Source organism: Gopherus flavomarginatus, chromosome 15 (assembly GCF_025201925.1).
Source record: "Gopherus flavomarginatus isolate rGopFla2 chromosome 15, rGopFla2.mat.asm, whole genome shotgun sequence".
NCBI classification, from domain to species: Eukaryota; Metazoa; Chordata; order Testudines; family Testudinidae; genus Gopherus; species Gopherus flavomarginatus.
In genome coordinates, this window is record NC_066631.1 from 1315248 (window position 1) to 1333729 (window position 18482).

The 18482-nt window shown below is 50.5% G+C and overlaps 1 protein-coding gene across 4 annotated transcripts in view; it reads right to left on the minus strand.

Moving 5' to 3' along the window:
* SEC14L2 (SEC14 like lipid binding 2) overlaps window positions 1–18482 on the minus strand; it is a 67905-nt gene that overhangs the window by 1741 nt on the left and 47682 nt on the right. For all 4 annotated transcript variants that reach the window (XM_050923855.1, XM_050923853.1, XM_050923854.1 and 1 more), the window contains 9 exons: window positions 15266–15309; window positions 14312–14371; window positions 13999–14187; window positions 13162–13257; window positions 10125–10185; window positions 9506–9589; window positions 4431–4537; window positions 3987–4126; window positions 3404–3573 (listed from right to left, as the gene is read on the minus strand). In XM_050923855.1, the coding sequence (XP_050779812.1) occupies window positions 3404–3573; window positions 3987–4126; window positions 4431–4537; window positions 9506–9589; window positions 10125–10185; window positions 13162–13257; window positions 13999–14187; window positions 14312–14371; window positions 15266–15277 (919 nt within the window). In that variant the 5' untranslated portion in view covers window positions 15278–15309. The remainder of the gene's footprint in view (window positions 1–3403; window positions 3574–3986; window positions 4127–4430; window positions 4538–9505; window positions 9590–10124; window positions 10186–13161; window positions 13258–13998; window positions 14188–14311; window positions 14372–15265; window positions 15310–18482) is intronic.

An 18482-nucleotide genomic window follows, 5' to 3' on the forward strand; every position in this document is an offset into this window, starting at 1 on the left:
GTGGCATTACATGTGAAAGAAAGCATAGAATCAAATGAAGTAAATATCTTAAATGAGCCAAACTGTACCACAGAATCTCCATGGATAGTAATTCCATACTCTAAGAATAAGAATATAGCAGTAGGGATATATTACCGACCACCTGACCAGGAAGGTGATAGTGACTGTGAAATGCTCTGGGAGATTAGAGAGGCTATTAAAATAAAAAAATAAATAATAGGGGATTTCAACTATCTCCATATTGACTGGGTACATGTCACCTCAGGACGGGATGCAGAGATAAAGTTTCTTGACACCTTAAATGACTGCTTCTTGGAGCAGCCAGTCCTGGAACCCACAAGAGGATAAGACAATTATTGATTTAGTCCTAAGTGGAGTGCAGGATTGGGTCCAAGAGGTGAATCTAGCTGGACCGCCTGGTAATAGTGACCATAATATAATTGAATTTAACATTCCTGTGGCAGGGAAAACACCACAGCAGCCTAACACTGTAGCATTTACTTTCAGGAAGGGGGCCTACACAAAAATGAGTTTAGTTAAACAGAAATTAAAAGGTATAGCACCAAAAGTGAAATCCCTGCAACTGCATGGAAACTTTTTAAAGATAGTATAATAGAGGCTCAACTTAAATGTATCCCCCAAATTAAAAAACATAGTAAGAGAACCAAAAAAGTCACTGTGGCTAAACAAAGTAAAAGAAGCAGTGAGAGGCAAAAAGGCATCCTTTAAAAAGTGGAAGTTAAATCCTAGTGAGGAAAATAGAAAGGAGCATAAACAGTGGCAAATGAAGTGTAAAAATATAATTAGAAAGGCCAAAGAAGAATTTGAAGAACAGCTAGCCAAAGACTCAAAAAGTAACAGCAAAATAAAAGTTAAGTACATCAGAAGCAGGAAGCCTGCAAAACAACCAGTGGGGCCCCTGGACAATCAAGATGCTAAAGGAGCACTCAAGGACGACAAGCCATTGTGGAGAAACTAAATGAATTCTTTGCGTTGGTCTTCATGGCTGAGGATGTGAGGAAGATTCCCAAACCTAAGCCATTCTTTTTAGGTGACAAATCAGAGCAACTGTCCCAGGTGTCATCAGGAGGTTTTGGAACAAACTGATAAACTAAACAGTAATAAGTCACCAGGAGCAGATGGGATTCACCCAAGAGTTCTGAAGGATCTCAAATGTGAACTTGCAGAACTACTAACTGTAGTTTGTAACCTATCATTTAAATCAGCTTCTGTACCAAAAGACTGGAGGATAACTAATGTGACACCAATTTTTAAAAAGGGCTCCAGAGGTGATCCTGGCAATTACAGTCCTGTAAGCCTGACTTCAGTACCGGGCAAAATAATTGAAACTATAGTAAAGAACAGAATGGTCAGACACATAGGTGAACATAATTTGTTGTGGAAGAATCAACATGGTGTTTTGTAAAGGGAAATCATTGCCTCACCGATCCGCTAGAATTGTTTGAGGGGGCTGACAAGCTTGTGGACAAGGGGGATCCAGGGGATATAGTGACTTAGATTTTCAGAAAGCCTTTGACAAGTTTCCTCACCAAAGGCTCTTAAGCAAAGTAAGCTGTCATGGGATAAGAGGGAAGGTCCTCACATGGATTGGTAACTGGTTAAAAGATAGAAAAAAAGGGTAAGAATAAATGGTCAGTTTTCAGAATGGAGAAAAGTAAATAGGGTTCCCCCCAGGGGTCTGTTCTGGGACCAGTCCTATTCCATATATTCATAAATGATCTGGAAAAAGGGGTAAACAGTGAAGTGGCAAAATTTACAGATGACACAAAACTACTCAAGATAGTTAAATCCCAGGCAGACTACAAAGAGCTACAAAAGGATCTCTCAAAACTGGGTGACTGGGCAACAACATGGCAGATGAAATCCAGTGTTGATAAATGCAAAGTAATGCACATTGGAAAACATAATCCCAGCTATACATATAAAATGACAAGATCTAAATTAGCTGTTATCACTCAAGAAAGACTTGGAGTCATTGTGGATAGTTCGCTGAAAACATCCATTCAATCTGTAGCGGCAGTCAAAAAAGCCAACAGAATGTTGGGAATCATTAAGAAAGGAATAGATAATAAAACAGAATATATCAGATTGGCTCTATATAAATCCATGGTACACTCACATCTTGAATACTGTGTGCGGATGTAGTTGCCCCATCTCAAAAAAGATATATTGGAATGGGAAAAGGTTCAGAAAAGGACAACAAAAATTATTAGGAGTATGGAAAGTTTTCCATATGAGGAACGATTAAAAGACTCAGACTTCTCAGCTTGGAAAAGAGACAACATGGGGGGGCGGAAATAAAATTGTGACTGGTGTGGAGAAAGTAAATAAGGAAATGTTATTTATTCCTTCTCAGAACACATGAACTAGTGGTCACCAAATGAAATTAATGGGCATCAGGTTTAAAACAAATAAAAGGAAGTATTTCTTCATACAATGCACAGTCAACCTGAGGATGTTGTGAAGGCCAAGACCATAACAGAGGTCAAAAAAGAACTAAATAAATTCATGGAAGATGGGTCCCTGAATGGCTATTAGCCAGGATAGGCAGGGATGGTGTCCCAAGCCTCTGTTTGCCAGAAGCTGGGAATGGACAACAAGATGGATCACTTGATGATTACCTGTTCTGTTCATTCCCTCTTGGGCACCTGGCATTGGCCAGTGTCAGAAGACAGGATACCTGGCTAGATGGACCTTTGGTCTGACCCAGTGTGGTCATTCTTATGTTCTTATTTAAATGGCCATGTATGAAATAGTTCTATATAAAGAGCTTAGATACAACTTTGAAGGAGTCTGACGGCTCCTTCTTTGTATTTTAATTCAGCAGAATGGGTTCCCAGGGAAAGCCCAGAAACCTCCTCCTGGAAATCCTGCTGAGGTTCTAGTTTACAGAGTAATCTCAGCAAAGGCTACTTATCACCTGAATGGGTTTCTGGTTGAACTGGCTGATTCTGTTACATGGGTAAGATCAGACAGACTAATGAGCGAAGCGTTCTGTATCTGTGATGCAAGCTGATGTGAGTTATTCAGGCTTAAATAGCCAGCTTCATTTTTCCCACATCATCCAGCCATTTCCCAGCCCACATGAAGTAGTGTCAGTGACGCCTTGGGCCAGAACAGGCCCTGGGTATTGACAGGGCAGAAACTTGTGCTTAGGGCAGCATTTCCAGTTGACAGATTAACTTGCAGCTGGAGGGAAGCTCCAAGACTGGCCAGAAATTAGCATTTCAATTACTGAGGAATTCTCTGTATTTTCTTTCCATAAATGCCGGGAGAGATGGTGCCCTCTAAGTCCCAACTCCTCCCCCCAGCAGATTCAGCATGGTCTCTGCAGCCAACAGATGGGGAAGCTCCCAGCGGCAAGGGAGAGGGAGCCACTTACAGATGCCGGCCACGGAACAGGTGAGGGAGCCGTCCTCAGGCACCAGGTGGGCATTGTAACGTTGGTTTGGAAGCACCTCCATCATCTCGCCAGCTCGCTGCCGCTCCCCAATTCTAGTCTTCAGATAGACCCCAAAGCCCACGTCGGCCCCTTCGGACATGAACTGCCACCTGGTGGGACACAGGCCTTAGACACCGGGGGCTCCCATGACCCCTTCCCCTCATAACCACTCCGCCCCAATACAATGAGGCTGGCCTAGACCTTGGTACCACCCCGCAGCCTGTGGTGCTGACCCAGACCTTGCCATCCATCCTCCCCTAATACAGTGGGGCTAACCCATGCCTCAGGAATCACCCCACACATACTCAGTGGGCTCACCTTGACTTCAGGGTCATGCCCGGGTAGTTGGTGTGACCCAGAACTCATTAACCTTAGGTAGCTTGTCTGACCCAAGCTGGGATGACCCATGTCCTGGCACTGCCACCCCATTCACCCTCATGCAGCCCCTGTTATCTGCTCACCCCAAGTGGGGCCCATGTGTTGCTGGTAGCCCCGGGGACAGCTCTGCACCAGCTCTCCCTACCTGAGGACGCAGCCTGGGAAGAGGATCTCATATTCCACCTGGTGGGAGGAGCCCCGGTTCACGACCACTAAGTGCTCGTACTGCTGCTTCAGCTGGTCCCGCACGTAGTACTTCTTGGGGATGTCACCGCCGTAGTTAATCTGGAATGAGAGAGAACCAGGCCCTGAGAGAACCAGGCCCTGAGCCACGAGGGCACCACACACGCGCACACACACGCGCACACACACACACACCCCGATATCGCTCCCACCCTGGGATCACAGACACAAGATGACTGAGAGGACTCCTGTGTTGGAGTCCAGAGACCTCCTCCCTGCCATGTCTCCCACTGGGCTCCCCAGCTGGTTGCTGCACTAGCAGAGCTGGGCTGTGACTGGAGGAGCAGTGGCTGACACCCCAGCATGCAAGTGGGGGATGCTGGTGTTCAGGATGGGGTCACTGTACCTTGGTCACACACTTGGGGTTCCCATCTGGGTCCCGGAGGGTTCCCCCATACACCACAGGGATCTCCTCGGGGGCGATGTACTTCTGCAAGACCTCCTTCCAGTTTGCTGGCAGAAGAGAGAGAAGCAGCGAGGTTACACCTGCAGGAGGTGCCCTCTGGCTAGAGAGCTGTAGTGGGGGGCAGGGGGACTGTAAGGATGTGGGACTCAGCCCTACGGCCAGGGCCGGCGCTTCCATTTAGGAGACCTAGGTGGTCGCCTAGGGCGCCAGGATTTGGGAGGGCGGCATTTTGCCGCCCTTGGTGGCAATTCGGCGGCGGGGGTCCTTCTGCACTCTGGGTCGTCGTCAGCAATTCTGCGGCAGGTCCTTCACTCGCTCCGGGACCCGCCGCCGAAGTGCCCCGAAGACCGGGAGCGCGGAAGGACCCCCGCCTAGGGCGCCCAAAAACTCTGGCACCGCTCCTGCCTGCGGCACCTCCTGCTAGCCTGTTCCAGGAATTAGCTCGATTTCCAGCCTGGAGCACCTGATCCACTACCGCTTGGCTCCCATGTCCCTCTGTTAACTCCAGTGTCCTGAGAGCTGGGGTGCTGCCCCCTGGCAGTGTCAGTCTTAGGGTGTCCCTTCCCCAGGGAACTCCCACACACGATTCCCACCTCACCTCAGTATATGGCTACTGCCAGTCATTGTCTAGTCCTCGCGCCCCGGGGCAGACTGCAGTATCAGCCTACTCATCACTGGCAAGGTTGAGTTTGGACTTGCTGCCTTGGCCTACCCCTGGGCTGCCCTCTGCAACCCCCAGTACCCATTGGCCCAATGCTAGGCCACAGCCTGGGGCTTCCTAGGCCAGAACTCCCCAACTCCCTTGGCCCTTCCCCAGCCCTGCTCCACTCTAGGCACTTAGTTAAACTCCCTGCAGCCAGGCCCTTCTCTCTCTGAACGCAGAGAGAGACTGTTTGGGCTCCTGGCTCACAGCTTTTTTATACAGGGGCCAGCTGGGCCTCATGGGTCGTGGCCGAGCTGAGCCTACTCTCCCCCAATCAGCCCAGGCTTCTTGCCCCAGCCCCAGCCCTCTCCTGGACTGTTTTAAGCCCCGAAGGGCAGGAGCGGGTAACCACCCTGCTACAGGGACCCTCTGCTCTGCTGGGATCACAGGGCAGAAGGGAACACAGGTGCCTACAGCATGCTAAGTTCCTTGGGTGAGGGAACAAAACCAGAGGGGTTGAGAGGTGGAAACGATCTATTAGCGCTTCCAGTCCCTCCCTAGGTCTTTCCACAGCAGCATGCGAGCGTTGGGAGTGGTGATGCCATGGAGCTGGGGTGGCGCAGTTTCTGGCGTGGTGGAAACTGGCTTGGCGCATAGCAGACCCACTCATTAGCCATCCCCCCCGCCACCTTAGCCAAGACAAGGAGAGGAGGGGCAGAGACAAGAAACGCTCTGTGCTCCGCAGGGATCCTGCCAAGGAGCTGAGTTAACCAAGGGAAATGGAACCAACGTCAGCCTTGTAGTTTGACCGTGTCTGGACAGCTGAGCTAAGAAGTGCAGGGGGCTCAGCACAGAGCACACGGGTTAGGAGCCAAAGGGTGAGTCCCTGGCAGCGATCTCCAGTGCCCATGTGCTCCCACAGCTGCTCTCAAGGGGGCATTTCTGTGTCAGTGACACACAGAACACACAGCACTAAAGGCCAGGACAGCGATGGCTGCCAAGCTTGGCCCTGCTTCAGAACAGGCCAGGCCCGAACGTTTGGCTCCACTCTCTGCCTCGTGCCATCACGTCACAGCCCAGGTCCAAAGCCAGCCTGGGCTAGCAAGGATTGAACCCCATCCCCATGGCCAATGGCTGGAGCGAGCTGGCGGTTGTCAGCCCAGCCCTGTGTGACACAGGTGTGCGTATAGTCTTGTGACAATGGGGAGGGATCAGAGGCGCTGGCCAAGGTGCCTTATTAGCATAGGATGGTGTTATCCCGACAGCACCTGGCTCTGCCCTCTGCCACTGCCTGGACCCCAGCCTAACCCAGCCTGCCGGTTTAGAGAACAGCACCCATCTCCTCACTGGCTCCCTTGGGGGCAGTCTTAGCAAACAGGCCAACGACTGAAGGGGCCATGGAGAGTGACCAGCTGGCTCCCACTGGTGGGGCTACGCCCTCAGCTCGGAGGAGAGAGACAGTGAGCTCTTAGGGGGGAGGCGCTGGAGTGGGACTCAGGAGAGCTGGCTTCAATTCCCAGCTCTTGGGAAGTCACTGAGTTTCTCTGGCTCTCAGTGCCCGCACCCATGAAACAGGGCTGAGAACGCCCCCCCTTGGGTTTGGCTTGTCTGTTCAGACTGTAAGCTCTGGCCCGGAACCCTGCTGGTCATTACTAAAAACAGTGAAGCTCGAGGTGCATTGGCCACAGCTGCGGACTCCACTCCCCGTGGCTCTCAAGCCAGTGTCACAACATGAAATGCGCTGAGTTTGGGTTGCCACCTCCTTCCCTCCACTGACGCACATGGGGCTCAGCTGAATGATGGCTTTTTGCTTCCATTGCTGCCTGTGCAGGAAATGGCGTGACCATGGCGCGAGCTCTGCCAGCCTGGGAACAGGGTTTGTTGGCCCAGTAGCAGCACAGAGCCAGCAGGGGGAGCTCACACTGAGTTTTGTTTCAAGAAGAAAGCCAAAAAGTGGAGAAGGAAATACACAGGTCACAATATTAAGGTGCCCTGGCTCACCTGACTGTTTCCCTTTAATGATCTGACATTTTTTCATTCTTTTAACACAAGGGTTCCAAGCAGGGCTGTCAATTACTCACAGTTAACTCACACGATTAATGCAAAAAAGGGAATGGGGATTAAAAAAGTAATTGTGATTAATTGCAGTTTAAATCGCATTGTTAAATAGAATACCAATTGAAATTTATTAAATATTTTTGGATGTTTTTCTACATTTTCAAATATATTGATTTCAGTTACAACACAGAATTCGAAGTGTACAATTCTCACTTTATATTATTTTTATTACAAATATTTGCACTGTAAAAATGAGAAAAGAAATAGTATTCCTCTCATACAAGTACTGTAGTGCAATCTCTTTATTGTGAAAGTGCAATTTACAAATGTAGAATTTTGTTGTTACATAACTGCTCTCAAAAAAACCCAATGTAAAACTTTAGAGCCTACAAGTCCACTCAGTCCTACTTCTTGTGCAGCCAATCACTAAGACAAAAAAGTTTGTTTACATTTACAAGAGAGAATGCTGCCCACTTCTTATTTACAATGTCACCTGAAAGTGAGAACAGGCATTTGCATGGCACTTTTGTAGCTGGCGTTGCAAGGTATTTACATGCCCAATATGCTAAACATTCGTATGCCCCTTCATGCTTCGGCCACCATTCCAGAGGACATGCTTCCATGCTGATGACGCCCATTCAAAAAATAATGTGTTAATTACATTTGTGACTGAACTCCTTGGGGGAGAACTGTATGTCTCCTGCTCTGTGTTTTACCCACATTCTGCCATATATTTCATGCTACAGCAGTCTCAGATGATGACCCAGCACATGTTGTTCATTTTAAGAACACTTTCACTGCAGATCTGACAAAACGCAAAGAAGGGACCAATGTGAGATTTCTAAAGACAGCTACAGCACTCGATCCAGGGTTTAAGAATCTGAAGTGCCTTCCAAAATCTGAGCAGGACAAAGTGTGGAGCAGGCTTTAAGAAGTCTTAAAAGAGCAACACTCTGATGCGGAAAATACAGAACCGGAACCACCAAAAAAGAAAATCAGCCTTCTGCTGGTGGCATCTGATTCAGATGATGAAAAGGAACATGTGTCAGTCTGCACTATTTTGGATCATTATCGAGCAGAACCTGTCATCAGCATGGACACGTGTGGTGGTTGAAGCATGAAGGGAATATGCATCTTTAGCGCATCTGGCATGTAAATATCTTGTGATGCCAGCTACAAAAGTGCCATGTGAACGCCTGTTCTCACTTTCAGGTGACATTGTAAACAAGAAGCAGGCAGCATTATCTCCTGCAAAAATATAAACAAACTTGTTAGTCTGAGCGATTGGCTGATCAAGAAGTAGCCCTGAGTGGACTTGTAGGCTCTAAAGTTTTACATTGTTTTGTTTTTGAATGCAATTATTTTTTGTACATAATTCTACATTTGTAAGTTCAACATTCACGGTAAAGAGATTGCACTACAGTGCTTATATTAGGTGAATTGAAAAATACTCTCTCTTTTGTTTTTTACAGTGCAAATATTTGTAATAAAAATAAATATAAAGTGCGCGCTGTACACTTTGTATTCTGTGTTGTAACTGAAATCAATATATTTGAAAATGTGGAAAACATCCAAAAATATTTAAATAAATGGTATTCTATTATCACTTAAAAGCATGATTAATCGTGATTAATTGTTTTAATTGCTTGACAGCTCTAGTTCCAAGGGCTTTACAGACTATGTACATCACTGCACCAGCCTCTGGGGAAGACCACAGGCGACTGCAGGACAGGCAGTGAAAGGGGGGTGGGGGAGATTTAAGGAGACAAGGTGTGGCCCTGAAAACTGAAACTTGGCCAGGAGGGTGGATCAATTTACAAAGAGACCCACAGGCAGTTAAACACTCCAGCTTGGTTTTACATTTCATCTGAAATATGGCACTTCCAGCAGCACGCTGCCCCCTAGTGCCACACAGGGGCATTGGCAGCAGCACTGCCACCACATCACCTCACACCCACCTAGTCTTTCTGGGAGGTCTCCTATCCAGCTGCTGATCAGCCCCAGCCCCGCTGAGCTAGTGAGACGTACAAAGACGCTTAGAATGGGTTCATTTATCCTGCCCAGCATCGTGATCATCACGAGACCCTCTGTGCCCAAATGGAACAACTCTCTGTGAATGGTGGGACTGGGGCATCAACTAGGCAACAGGAAGCATCAGTCTGTTGATGTCCCTGTACTGAGCAGCAGGGGTTAGACTCAGTCTGGGCAGCAACTTCTCCTTAGAAAAGGGGCTCTGGAACTGGTCACTGGGAGCCCACGGGTTAGGCTGGGAGAGGAGGTGCAAGGCAGGGTTAGAGGGCAGGGTCAAACTCACCTCCCAGGACGACAATCTTCTTACGGGTGTCTTCACTCAGTAAGTGCTTGATGAGGTTGTAGGCCACAGGGAAGAGCTTGGGAGCTGCAAAGATGGTACAGAGAGAACATAGCATCATGGGCAAGAAATCCTTCATACCATCCTCTCACCTGGCTTTCCACCTCCTGTGCCACCCGTGCCAGGGATCTGAAATGCCTTCCTCATGTCTCTCACCGATCCCTGCCCTGGAGCGCCAGTGCTGTGCCAATGTGATAGAGATGGGAGAACAACATACCACGTGGTCAACAACATGGTGCATCTCCTGGGCTGACTGTGGTATCTCCTACTGGGCCATGCCACAAACAACCATGCTCCCCCAGCTGGATACTAGCTCTGTACCCCAAGTGGCAAAGGTAGAGGGTCTGCCCAGAGCACCCTCCAGATTGGGTGTTCCGTGTTTCTGTCTCCGGGGGGCAGAGATGTGCATGCAGCATCTCCTCCAAATGCAAGTCTGCTGTCCCAGCTCACACATGTATATGCATGTGTGTGCATGCATGTATGTGTGCGTGTGCATGCAACTGCACAGTTGGGCGGGGAGGGGAAGCATACAAATCTTGCCCTGCATTGCGGTTAAACCCACCTTTAATTACAAACAGGCGCTTCAGGGTCTCGGGATAGTTCTCCTCAAACATGGACAGAAGCTGTGAATCCAAAGAAGCTTGTCAGTCAGGGAGACAGAAACCTGCCCCCAGCCAACCCCAGTACCTCATGTCTGGGACCTTGCCTCAGCTCCTACCAGCCAGCCCTGGGCTGTAGTAGCAAAGAGCTGTGTGGGAGGAGACGGAACCAGATTCACATCCCTCCCCAGAGCCAGATCAGACACCTGCACAAAGCTTGCACAGATTTCAGACAGGAGACAGCCCTTCTCCGTCTCTTCCTTCCCCTCCAGGGCTTCTGCACCAAAGGAGAGGTGTTCTGGTTACTTTAAACCCCAGTGACCCTCTAGTCCCCCAATCTGAATCTCCCTCTCCCCCGCACGCCAGAAACAGAGAGAAACAGAAATCAAAGAGCAAAGGCCAGTCATAAATACAAAAAAAGGACTGGCAAGCAATTCAAATCCAAGTTCCTCAGGAAAGAGGGGTCAGTCTAAGACAGGCTGTCAGGGAGCCCTCAAATTCAGATCCACAAAGGGGCATTAAAACATAAACCCACTAGCTTTGCTGTCATGGGGGAACAAGGGAAGAAAAGAGGCCAATGCACCTGTGACTGGCCAGTTGATCTCTCCCTGTCCTCAGCTGGGCTTAAGAGAGGGCACCTGGGCCCTAGAGGGGAGGAGACTGGGAGAATTGGCCAGTTGGTTGAGATGCAGCAGGTAGAGAGAGCTGTGTGGAACTGCACTGCTAGCGAGAACTGACCAAAGCTCGGGACCCCGAGAAGTTGAAGGCTCAGGCAGTGGCTCCTTGGCAAATGAGGAAGATCCAGCTTACAGGGCCGCCCAGACGGAGGGGGGAGGGGGGAATGGGGCAATTTGCCCCAGGCCCCACAAGGGCCCCCACGAGAGTTTTTCAGGGTCCTTGGAGCAGGGTCCTTCACTTGCTCCGGGGGCCCTGGAAAACTCTCACGGGGCCCAGGCCCTCGGAGCTTCTTCTGCTCTGGGTCTTCAGTGGCAATTTGGTGGCGGGGGGTTCTTCCGCTCCGGGACTCCCCACTGCTGAAGTGCTTCGAAGACCCGCGGCAGGGGGTCCTTCCGCCCCGGGAGCCACTACCAAAGTGCCGGGTCTTCGGCAGCAATTCAACCCCTGGTCCCCTGAATCCTCTGGGCAACCCTGCCAGCTTATCTGGGGAAGTCGAGCCTGTGCTCAATACGGTTGGTGTGGGAGGGTGGATCCTCCTGGCAGGGAGGCCTGAGGAGTGGGACACTGGGGAGCTCTCTTGGGGACACTTGACGGGGGCTGTGGAGACTGGCCACTCTCAAGTGGATGGCCTGGAGAGCAGGGCCTTGCATTGGGGTGAAGGGAACTGGGAACAATGTGCTGCTATGGAGTGGGTGGGTGGAGGTGATTCCCCTGGAGTGGGGAATGGAGAATCCATGGTACCTTTACGTTTACTGTGCACACTGGAGAATTGCTTTACGGGAACTACTGCACTGGCATATGCGAGCAAGCTGTACTCAAAGGTGGGCTTGGTAGCTCACACTGACAGATGTTCCTTTCAGGGCTAGACTAAAAGGGAAACTGAGGCTAGGCATGCCTGTTGTGTCACAGCCTGCCCATGAAAGGTGCCCTAGATGGGGTCACCCTATGACATCTGCAGAGAGGAGGAAATTCACCTCTGTGCAGAGGGCTATAGCATCCGTGGAGCTGAAGCGAGACTCATGCAGTGCCCAGGCCCTGAAAAATAGCCCTCTGCATGGGGTGGAATTTGACCCCGAAAGAATAACACCATTAAAGCCTTTCCAGGCTTATTAGAACCCCACAACCATAGGGAAAGGCATATCTCATGATTTCTACAGCAATCTCATGATTTTTGATGCCCCAACATGATTTTTCAAACGGTTGGGGGTTGCCCAGTATTGAAGGATAAAACAGAATCATTCCAAACCAGCTACACTGGAAGACACCGTCAGCATGGCCAACCCCAAATGGTCAACAAGTCATGAGTGAGATCTCCCAAAATCATAAGATTGGCTTGAAATTCATGAGATTTTAAAAAATAACTTGGAATTATTTGTATTTGTTTTCTGGGTTTCTTTAAGCCTTTAGGGTTCACATTTCTGAGGTTTTTTCCACTGCCATAAGGGCCAGACTCTATTATTTTGATAAATGAGAGCTGAGATTCTCACATATTCCCATGACTCCACGAGCTGGGGCTTTAAGAAAAACCACCAAAGACTACAAGACACACAATAAAACTCTGAGAGTTGGCAACATTGGAAAACTACCCAAACTCCATGGATTTTGTAGGATCAAGAGAAGCAACCAAAGTCAGCCTTCAGCACCTCAAATCTAGAAGATCGGAGAGCCAAGGTAAGACATCAAACGCTCCACTGAACACATCCAGGAAGCCCTTCTAAAACTATCTAGCACAACCTTCCAATCCAGACACTTGTCCAAGATGTAGGTGTGTGCACGCTGCAATCAGAAGATGTAATTGCAGCATATATAGTATACCCAAGCTAGTTTGCCCAGGTACCCAGGGTACATACTGGAGCCGTTGCCAGCTTCACTTATTGCTACTCAAGCTAAATCAAAGCTACATCTGCACATGCTGCAATTGCATCTCCTGACTGCAGCGTAGCCATATCCTTTGTCAGCTGGGCTAGTTAACCCGATAATCAAAAGCGAGGCCCTCAGCGCAAACATCTACTGAGGTATCTGTGATCCTGTCACATCCTCAATAAGAGAACAATACCAATGCCAGTGTAATCCATAAAAGTCCAGTTGGATTCCTTCCCAGGAAAGAACCACCAACCACATCTTTTAGCCTGTAGACACTCGTTAACAAACAGGGGAAGATCTATTTGCCTCCTTCATAGACCTGAAGACTAATCCTTAAATGACCATGAAGTGGATTTGTGGGGAAAGCATGCGATTTGAGGAAACCCATGCACCAGACCATTCTGCAGGATGGAGAATAAGCAAGAAGTAAACAGAGACCCCCTCCCCCGACCTCCTCACCTCTCCGTACGCCTCCACGGCTGGCTTCCAGAGATGCTTCAGGCCCAGCCCCTCACAGTCATAGATCATCATAATCATCTCAACCCTCTTCCCCAGCTGCAAGAGAACAGAGCAAGAGGATTCAGACAGACACCATTCCAGCCATCTGCAGGGTAACATCCCAGGGAAACACAGCCATCTTCAATCAAGACTGTTTTACTATGTGATGGGTTTTCTCCTATTCGCTTCCTGCTTGGGCCCTGGGGCATGATGCCTTCCTGCATGACCCCTTGGGCTGTCATCCTGGAAGAGTGGTGTATGTGGCTCAGTAGGGGATGCTCTCCTGTCCCAGCGCGGGTCCCAATGCCCCAGCATGGTGACGGGACACTGCAGGAGATCCTATCTTTCAGGCAGCCATCTGAAATTCCTAAGCTGTTCCAACAGTGCGGGGCTATTAACACCCAAAGTCCTCAGCATATTCCAACACAGACATGTAATGTACATTCTGCCTCCCTGAATTCCACCCACTGTTTCAACTGGACACGGTTTTCTTCTTCACTGCCTATTCTGAGATATTCTGCAGTGTTGCTGTGTGATGTTAAAGAGCTGCTCTCTTCCATCCTAGAAGTGGCTGCATTTCAGTGGTGGGCAAAGTGGTCTTGGTACAGAGAGCCTGTAATGCATTTCAGTTACTAGGATCCTAGCCAAGTCTGAATGCTGGTTTCTCCTGTGGCCTGCTCCGGCTTAGGACCCTAGACCTCAAGACAGAAAGACCCCAGCCGCTGCTGCAGGCTCCTTCCCTGCCCTGGGCTCCCCAGACCCAGATGACAATGACTCATGGAGGCAGCGAGGTCTCACCTTCTGGGTCTGCTTGTCACACTCCTGAAGCAGCATTTCGCAGTCACGGTACTTGTTTTTGAGCAGATCTTGTTTGGAGGCTGATAAGAGGATGCCTTTGGCATCGAGGGGCCCAATGATCTCGTACCAGATGGGGCAGCCATCCCGGTCATACCCACACATCCCCCCAGACATGTACTTCTGAATCACCTGCACAGAACAGACACAGGCCTTAGACTTCCTCCACTAAGCACAGCTGTTCGCAGGCTGCACTCAGAACAGGGGCAGAAATCCAGCCCCGAGGACAGAAGACAGAGGGCAAATGGGAACTCACCTCCGGGGGGCGCCAGCTGATGATGTTGTCAGCATCCATGTGCTTCCGAACCTCAACGTACTGTTAAAACAAACCAGAGGGGAGCTGTTGAGACTGGGGGGAAACAGGTTGGGTAGGGTGACCAGATTCCCCATTTTATAGGGACAGTCCTGATTTTTGGGTCTTTTTCCTATATAGGTTCCTATTACCCCCCACCCCCAATCCAATTTTTAACATTTGCTGTCTGGTCACCCTAAGTCTGGGTCACTTTCGAGCAGGAACAGGGACAGGAAATACAGGAATCTGTGTACATCTTCCACCCTCCTCCGATGAACGCTGACACTGTGGAACAAAACTCAGCAAGGCGGGGAGCGAGGTATGGATTACACAGCTGCAGCATCAGGAAAGATCCTGCATGTAACTGACAGCTTCTAACCAAGAGGGACTCAGGATTGGAATGGGGGTGGGGACTTCAGGACTGTGGGGCATCAGGAGAGCTGGGTGTGTGTGGAGAGTACGGCTGGAGCAGCAGGCTGGGTTGAAGTGCACCCTCTGCACCGGGCTGGGGACTCAGGGCTGGAATAGCAGGTGGTCACACTCTGTGAGAACAGGACAAGAAGGGGTGTACTGGGGCGAGGGCAGCAGGAAGTGAGGAAGAGGGGGAAGGAATGTATAGCTTGTATAAAATACAAGATAAGAGCAATCAATTAAAGAAATACTTCAAAGGCTTCTGGTGTGAGCTGGACTCTGGAACCAGCGGCTGGGAGTGCCTGCCGTGTAGCCAGGGGGCCTGGACAGGTTTATGAATGGCTGCACACATGGGATCATGGGCTTGGATCCTGTTGGAATCAGCATGGGTGTGCAGAGTGGTGGAGAGTGCAGGGGCATAGGGATTGGGGACTGCTTTTGTTCTCTCGCCCACACCCCCCTTTGGGATGTAGAAACCCCAGGGAGGGGGCTGGGAGGCTCTCTTACCTTGCGGATCATGGCCTCAGATTTCTGCAGGTTGAAACATCGAGCTGCAACAGAACGGGGAGGTTATGCTTGCAGCCAGGCCCATTCTGTTATTACTCATCTGAACAGCTTTCCCCAGGGAGTGTTCCTGCTGGGGAATGATGCCGGCATAGCAGCACTGGGAGCTGGAGCACAGCGCCGGTGAGGTATGGGAGCAGCAGGAAAAATCAGCTCCCGAGTTGTTCCTGGCCCCTCAACCAGAGGGACTGAACTCCTGGGATCAGTCCATGTGATCCATTCAGTCCATGGCTTCTCAACAGAGCTGCTACTATTGGAGTGAATAGCACCAGCTGGGGTGGCAATTTGTTTTATGTGGCTATTTGCCCGCTGCAAACTGGGCTGAGACCCACCAACTCACTGCGCACAAGCCACCTGCCTGCCATCAGATGCTGATGAGTTCCAATCTCCACCACCACTCCCTGGGCTGCATCCAAACCAGAGACCTACAAGGAAAACGTTTCTTCCCAATATCATTCTGCAGTCAGTGATGCCAGCAACACTGGGGCAGCCTCTGGGCTTCCAGGGAAGTGTGCAGAGGTCACTGACTGCTGGACAGTTCTGCTGACGTTGCACAGGATGGAATAGACTCCAGCTCCCTCTCCCTTAGCTGAGTTAGCTCCTCAGGGCTAGCAGGAACCAACAGGTGGCCACGCTTTCCTGTCATGGAAGCCAGGAGCTCTGAATCTGATACATGCAGGGAGCAGCAAAGGGCCTGGAACAGGGTGGCATGCCCCTTTAAGAGCTAGAGACCTGGGACCAGCCAACCTTAGTTACCATGTAGACACACCTGAGCAGGAACCACGTGATTCCCCTATAAGATACTCCTGGGAGAATTCTGCACCACTGCACATGCACAGAATTTATGTCCCCCGCAGATTTCTTTGCTTCCCTGCAGAAAAATGACTTTCTGACGGGGAAGCTGTGATGGAGTAGGAAGTATTAACCTGGTAATGTTGCATGGGAGTTTTACTAGTTCACTGTCTTCTGCTAATACGGGGCGTGCCTCCGTTTCCCTGGGGTACTGCACTAATACTAGATGGTCATGGGAAATAAGGGTGTGACTTCACTGAGGGTTGATACTTGATGGCCAGCACGCAAGCGATGGCGGCTGCCCTTCGTAACCTGAGCCCATGAAGGGGTTGGGGCCAGGTGACTCCTTCTGTCCGGAAAAATAGACACAGGCAGGGGTGTGGCTGGGTGAGGCAGCAGGAAGGGGTTTCAGGTTGGAGCTGGCTGGGGGACACGGTGGGAGGCCCAGCACCTGGGTCTGGGCTCTCCACCCCCCAAGAGGGATCTGACTGAGAGGTCCTGTTTTCTGTACCTACAAGCTCTGTTTTAGACTGTGTTCCTGTTGTCTAATAAACCTTCTGTTTTACTGGCTGGCTGAGAGTCCCGGTGAATTCCTGACTCCCTCACATTCTGTGACAACTGGTGTTAGCGGTGGGATGTACTGCACCCCATGGATGGTGCTTCCTGCAGTAAATGACTGAGGAGCAGTAAAATGATGGGGGATTAACAAGAACCAGGTGTGCTGAAGGCTCAGAGAGGAGCAGTTTCAGGGGGCAGAGGAGCTACACTTAACCCTGGGAGTGTGTGACCAGTGAGGACTGTTGCAGTAACAGGTCCCCCTGGGGATTGCAGTGAGTGGTTTCAGAGGTGGAGGAGTCTGCAGCTTGACCCTGGGAGTGAGGTGGTGACCTGGAGAAGGGCTGGCACACTAGAGGTTCTTCCTGGAAACCAAGGGGAGCTGAGAGCACACAGGCTGTGAGTCTACAACAACTTGGGAACAGCGGAGAGATGTATAACCATCTCCTTAAGAGGGACCTTGTAGAGCTGTGTAAGGAGAGAGGGCTTCGCAGAGGGAAGGCCACCAAAGCACAGCTGATTGCCTAGCTGGAGGAGGAGGATCACTGAGGGAAGCAGCCCGGCAGATGCAGCGCCAGCACCGGTGTCTGTCCTGGCTGGGAGTGCTCAGACTAATGCCGAGGGCACTTCGAGGCCCCTCCTACTTATGGTTAGGGGAGTGGCTAGAAGCAGTCAGGCAAACACCATGACCCCCGCAGCCAGCAGGGGATCCTCACGGCCAAGATCCCTGTTGCTGGAGCTGAGGCAGCTGGAATGAGAGAGGTAGATAAAACTGAAAGAGCTGGAGGATCGGGAGAAACAGTGGCAGCATGAACTGGAGTTGGCAAAGCTGAGGAGCAGAGAGCCCCCTGCTGCAGTAAGTGAGGGGGGACCCAGGACTACATGGAACTTTGATAAGTGCATCCTGTCCCAGTTTAAGGAAGGGGAGGACATAGATGAATTCCTGATGGCCTTTAAGAAGGCCTGTAGGCTGCATAGAGTTGACCCTGCAGACAGGCTCTGGTTCCTCACCCCTTACTGTACCCCAAAGTCACAGAGATGTACAGCCGAATGGAAGGGGTGGAGGCAGGGGACTATGAACTGTTCAAAAAAGCCCTGTTATGCAAGTTTGGGATGACTCCCAAGGCGTACAGGAAAAAGTTCCGGAGTCAGCGGACACATATCTGGAACTGATCTTCCGAATGGAGGGATACGTTTACAAGTTGGCAGATGGGGCCAAGACAAAGGAGGACATGGTTAAACTGGTTGTACTGGAGCACCTGTATGAACATTGCCCATCTGACCTGAGGATATGGTTGGTGGATAAAAAGCTAGAGGACTTGCAGAGTGCAGGGCAGCTGGCTGACGAGTTTGTCAGGGGGTAGAACGGAGTAGTCCCAAAGGAATAAGCCCACCATGGTGCAGAGAGTGAGTCACCCTGGGATCCCCCAAGGGGGGAATGTGGAGAACCCCCTCTCCAGGGGAACAACTGGCACCAGGACCAACTGCCCGGCTCGAGGGGATCAACAGAGCATGAACTGTTATTACTTTGGGCAGAGAGGCCACATATGGACCCAGTGCCCCAAGCTCAAAGACAGAGTGAGCAAATCGAACCCTCACAGGGTTAACTGGGTAGGGACCCAGCTGGAGGAGGGGCAGGCTTCCCAGGCAGGAGGGGCAGGCAGCTAACCAACTGCTCAGGAGGGAAGAGTTTCCCAGACCAGCTCCTCTGGGACGGCTTGATGTTCCAGACGCAAAGTTCTCCATTTACAGGGTGGGCGTGGGGCTGTCCCTGTAGAGCGAGTGCCCTGTTCCCCTGAAGCTGGATGGGAGG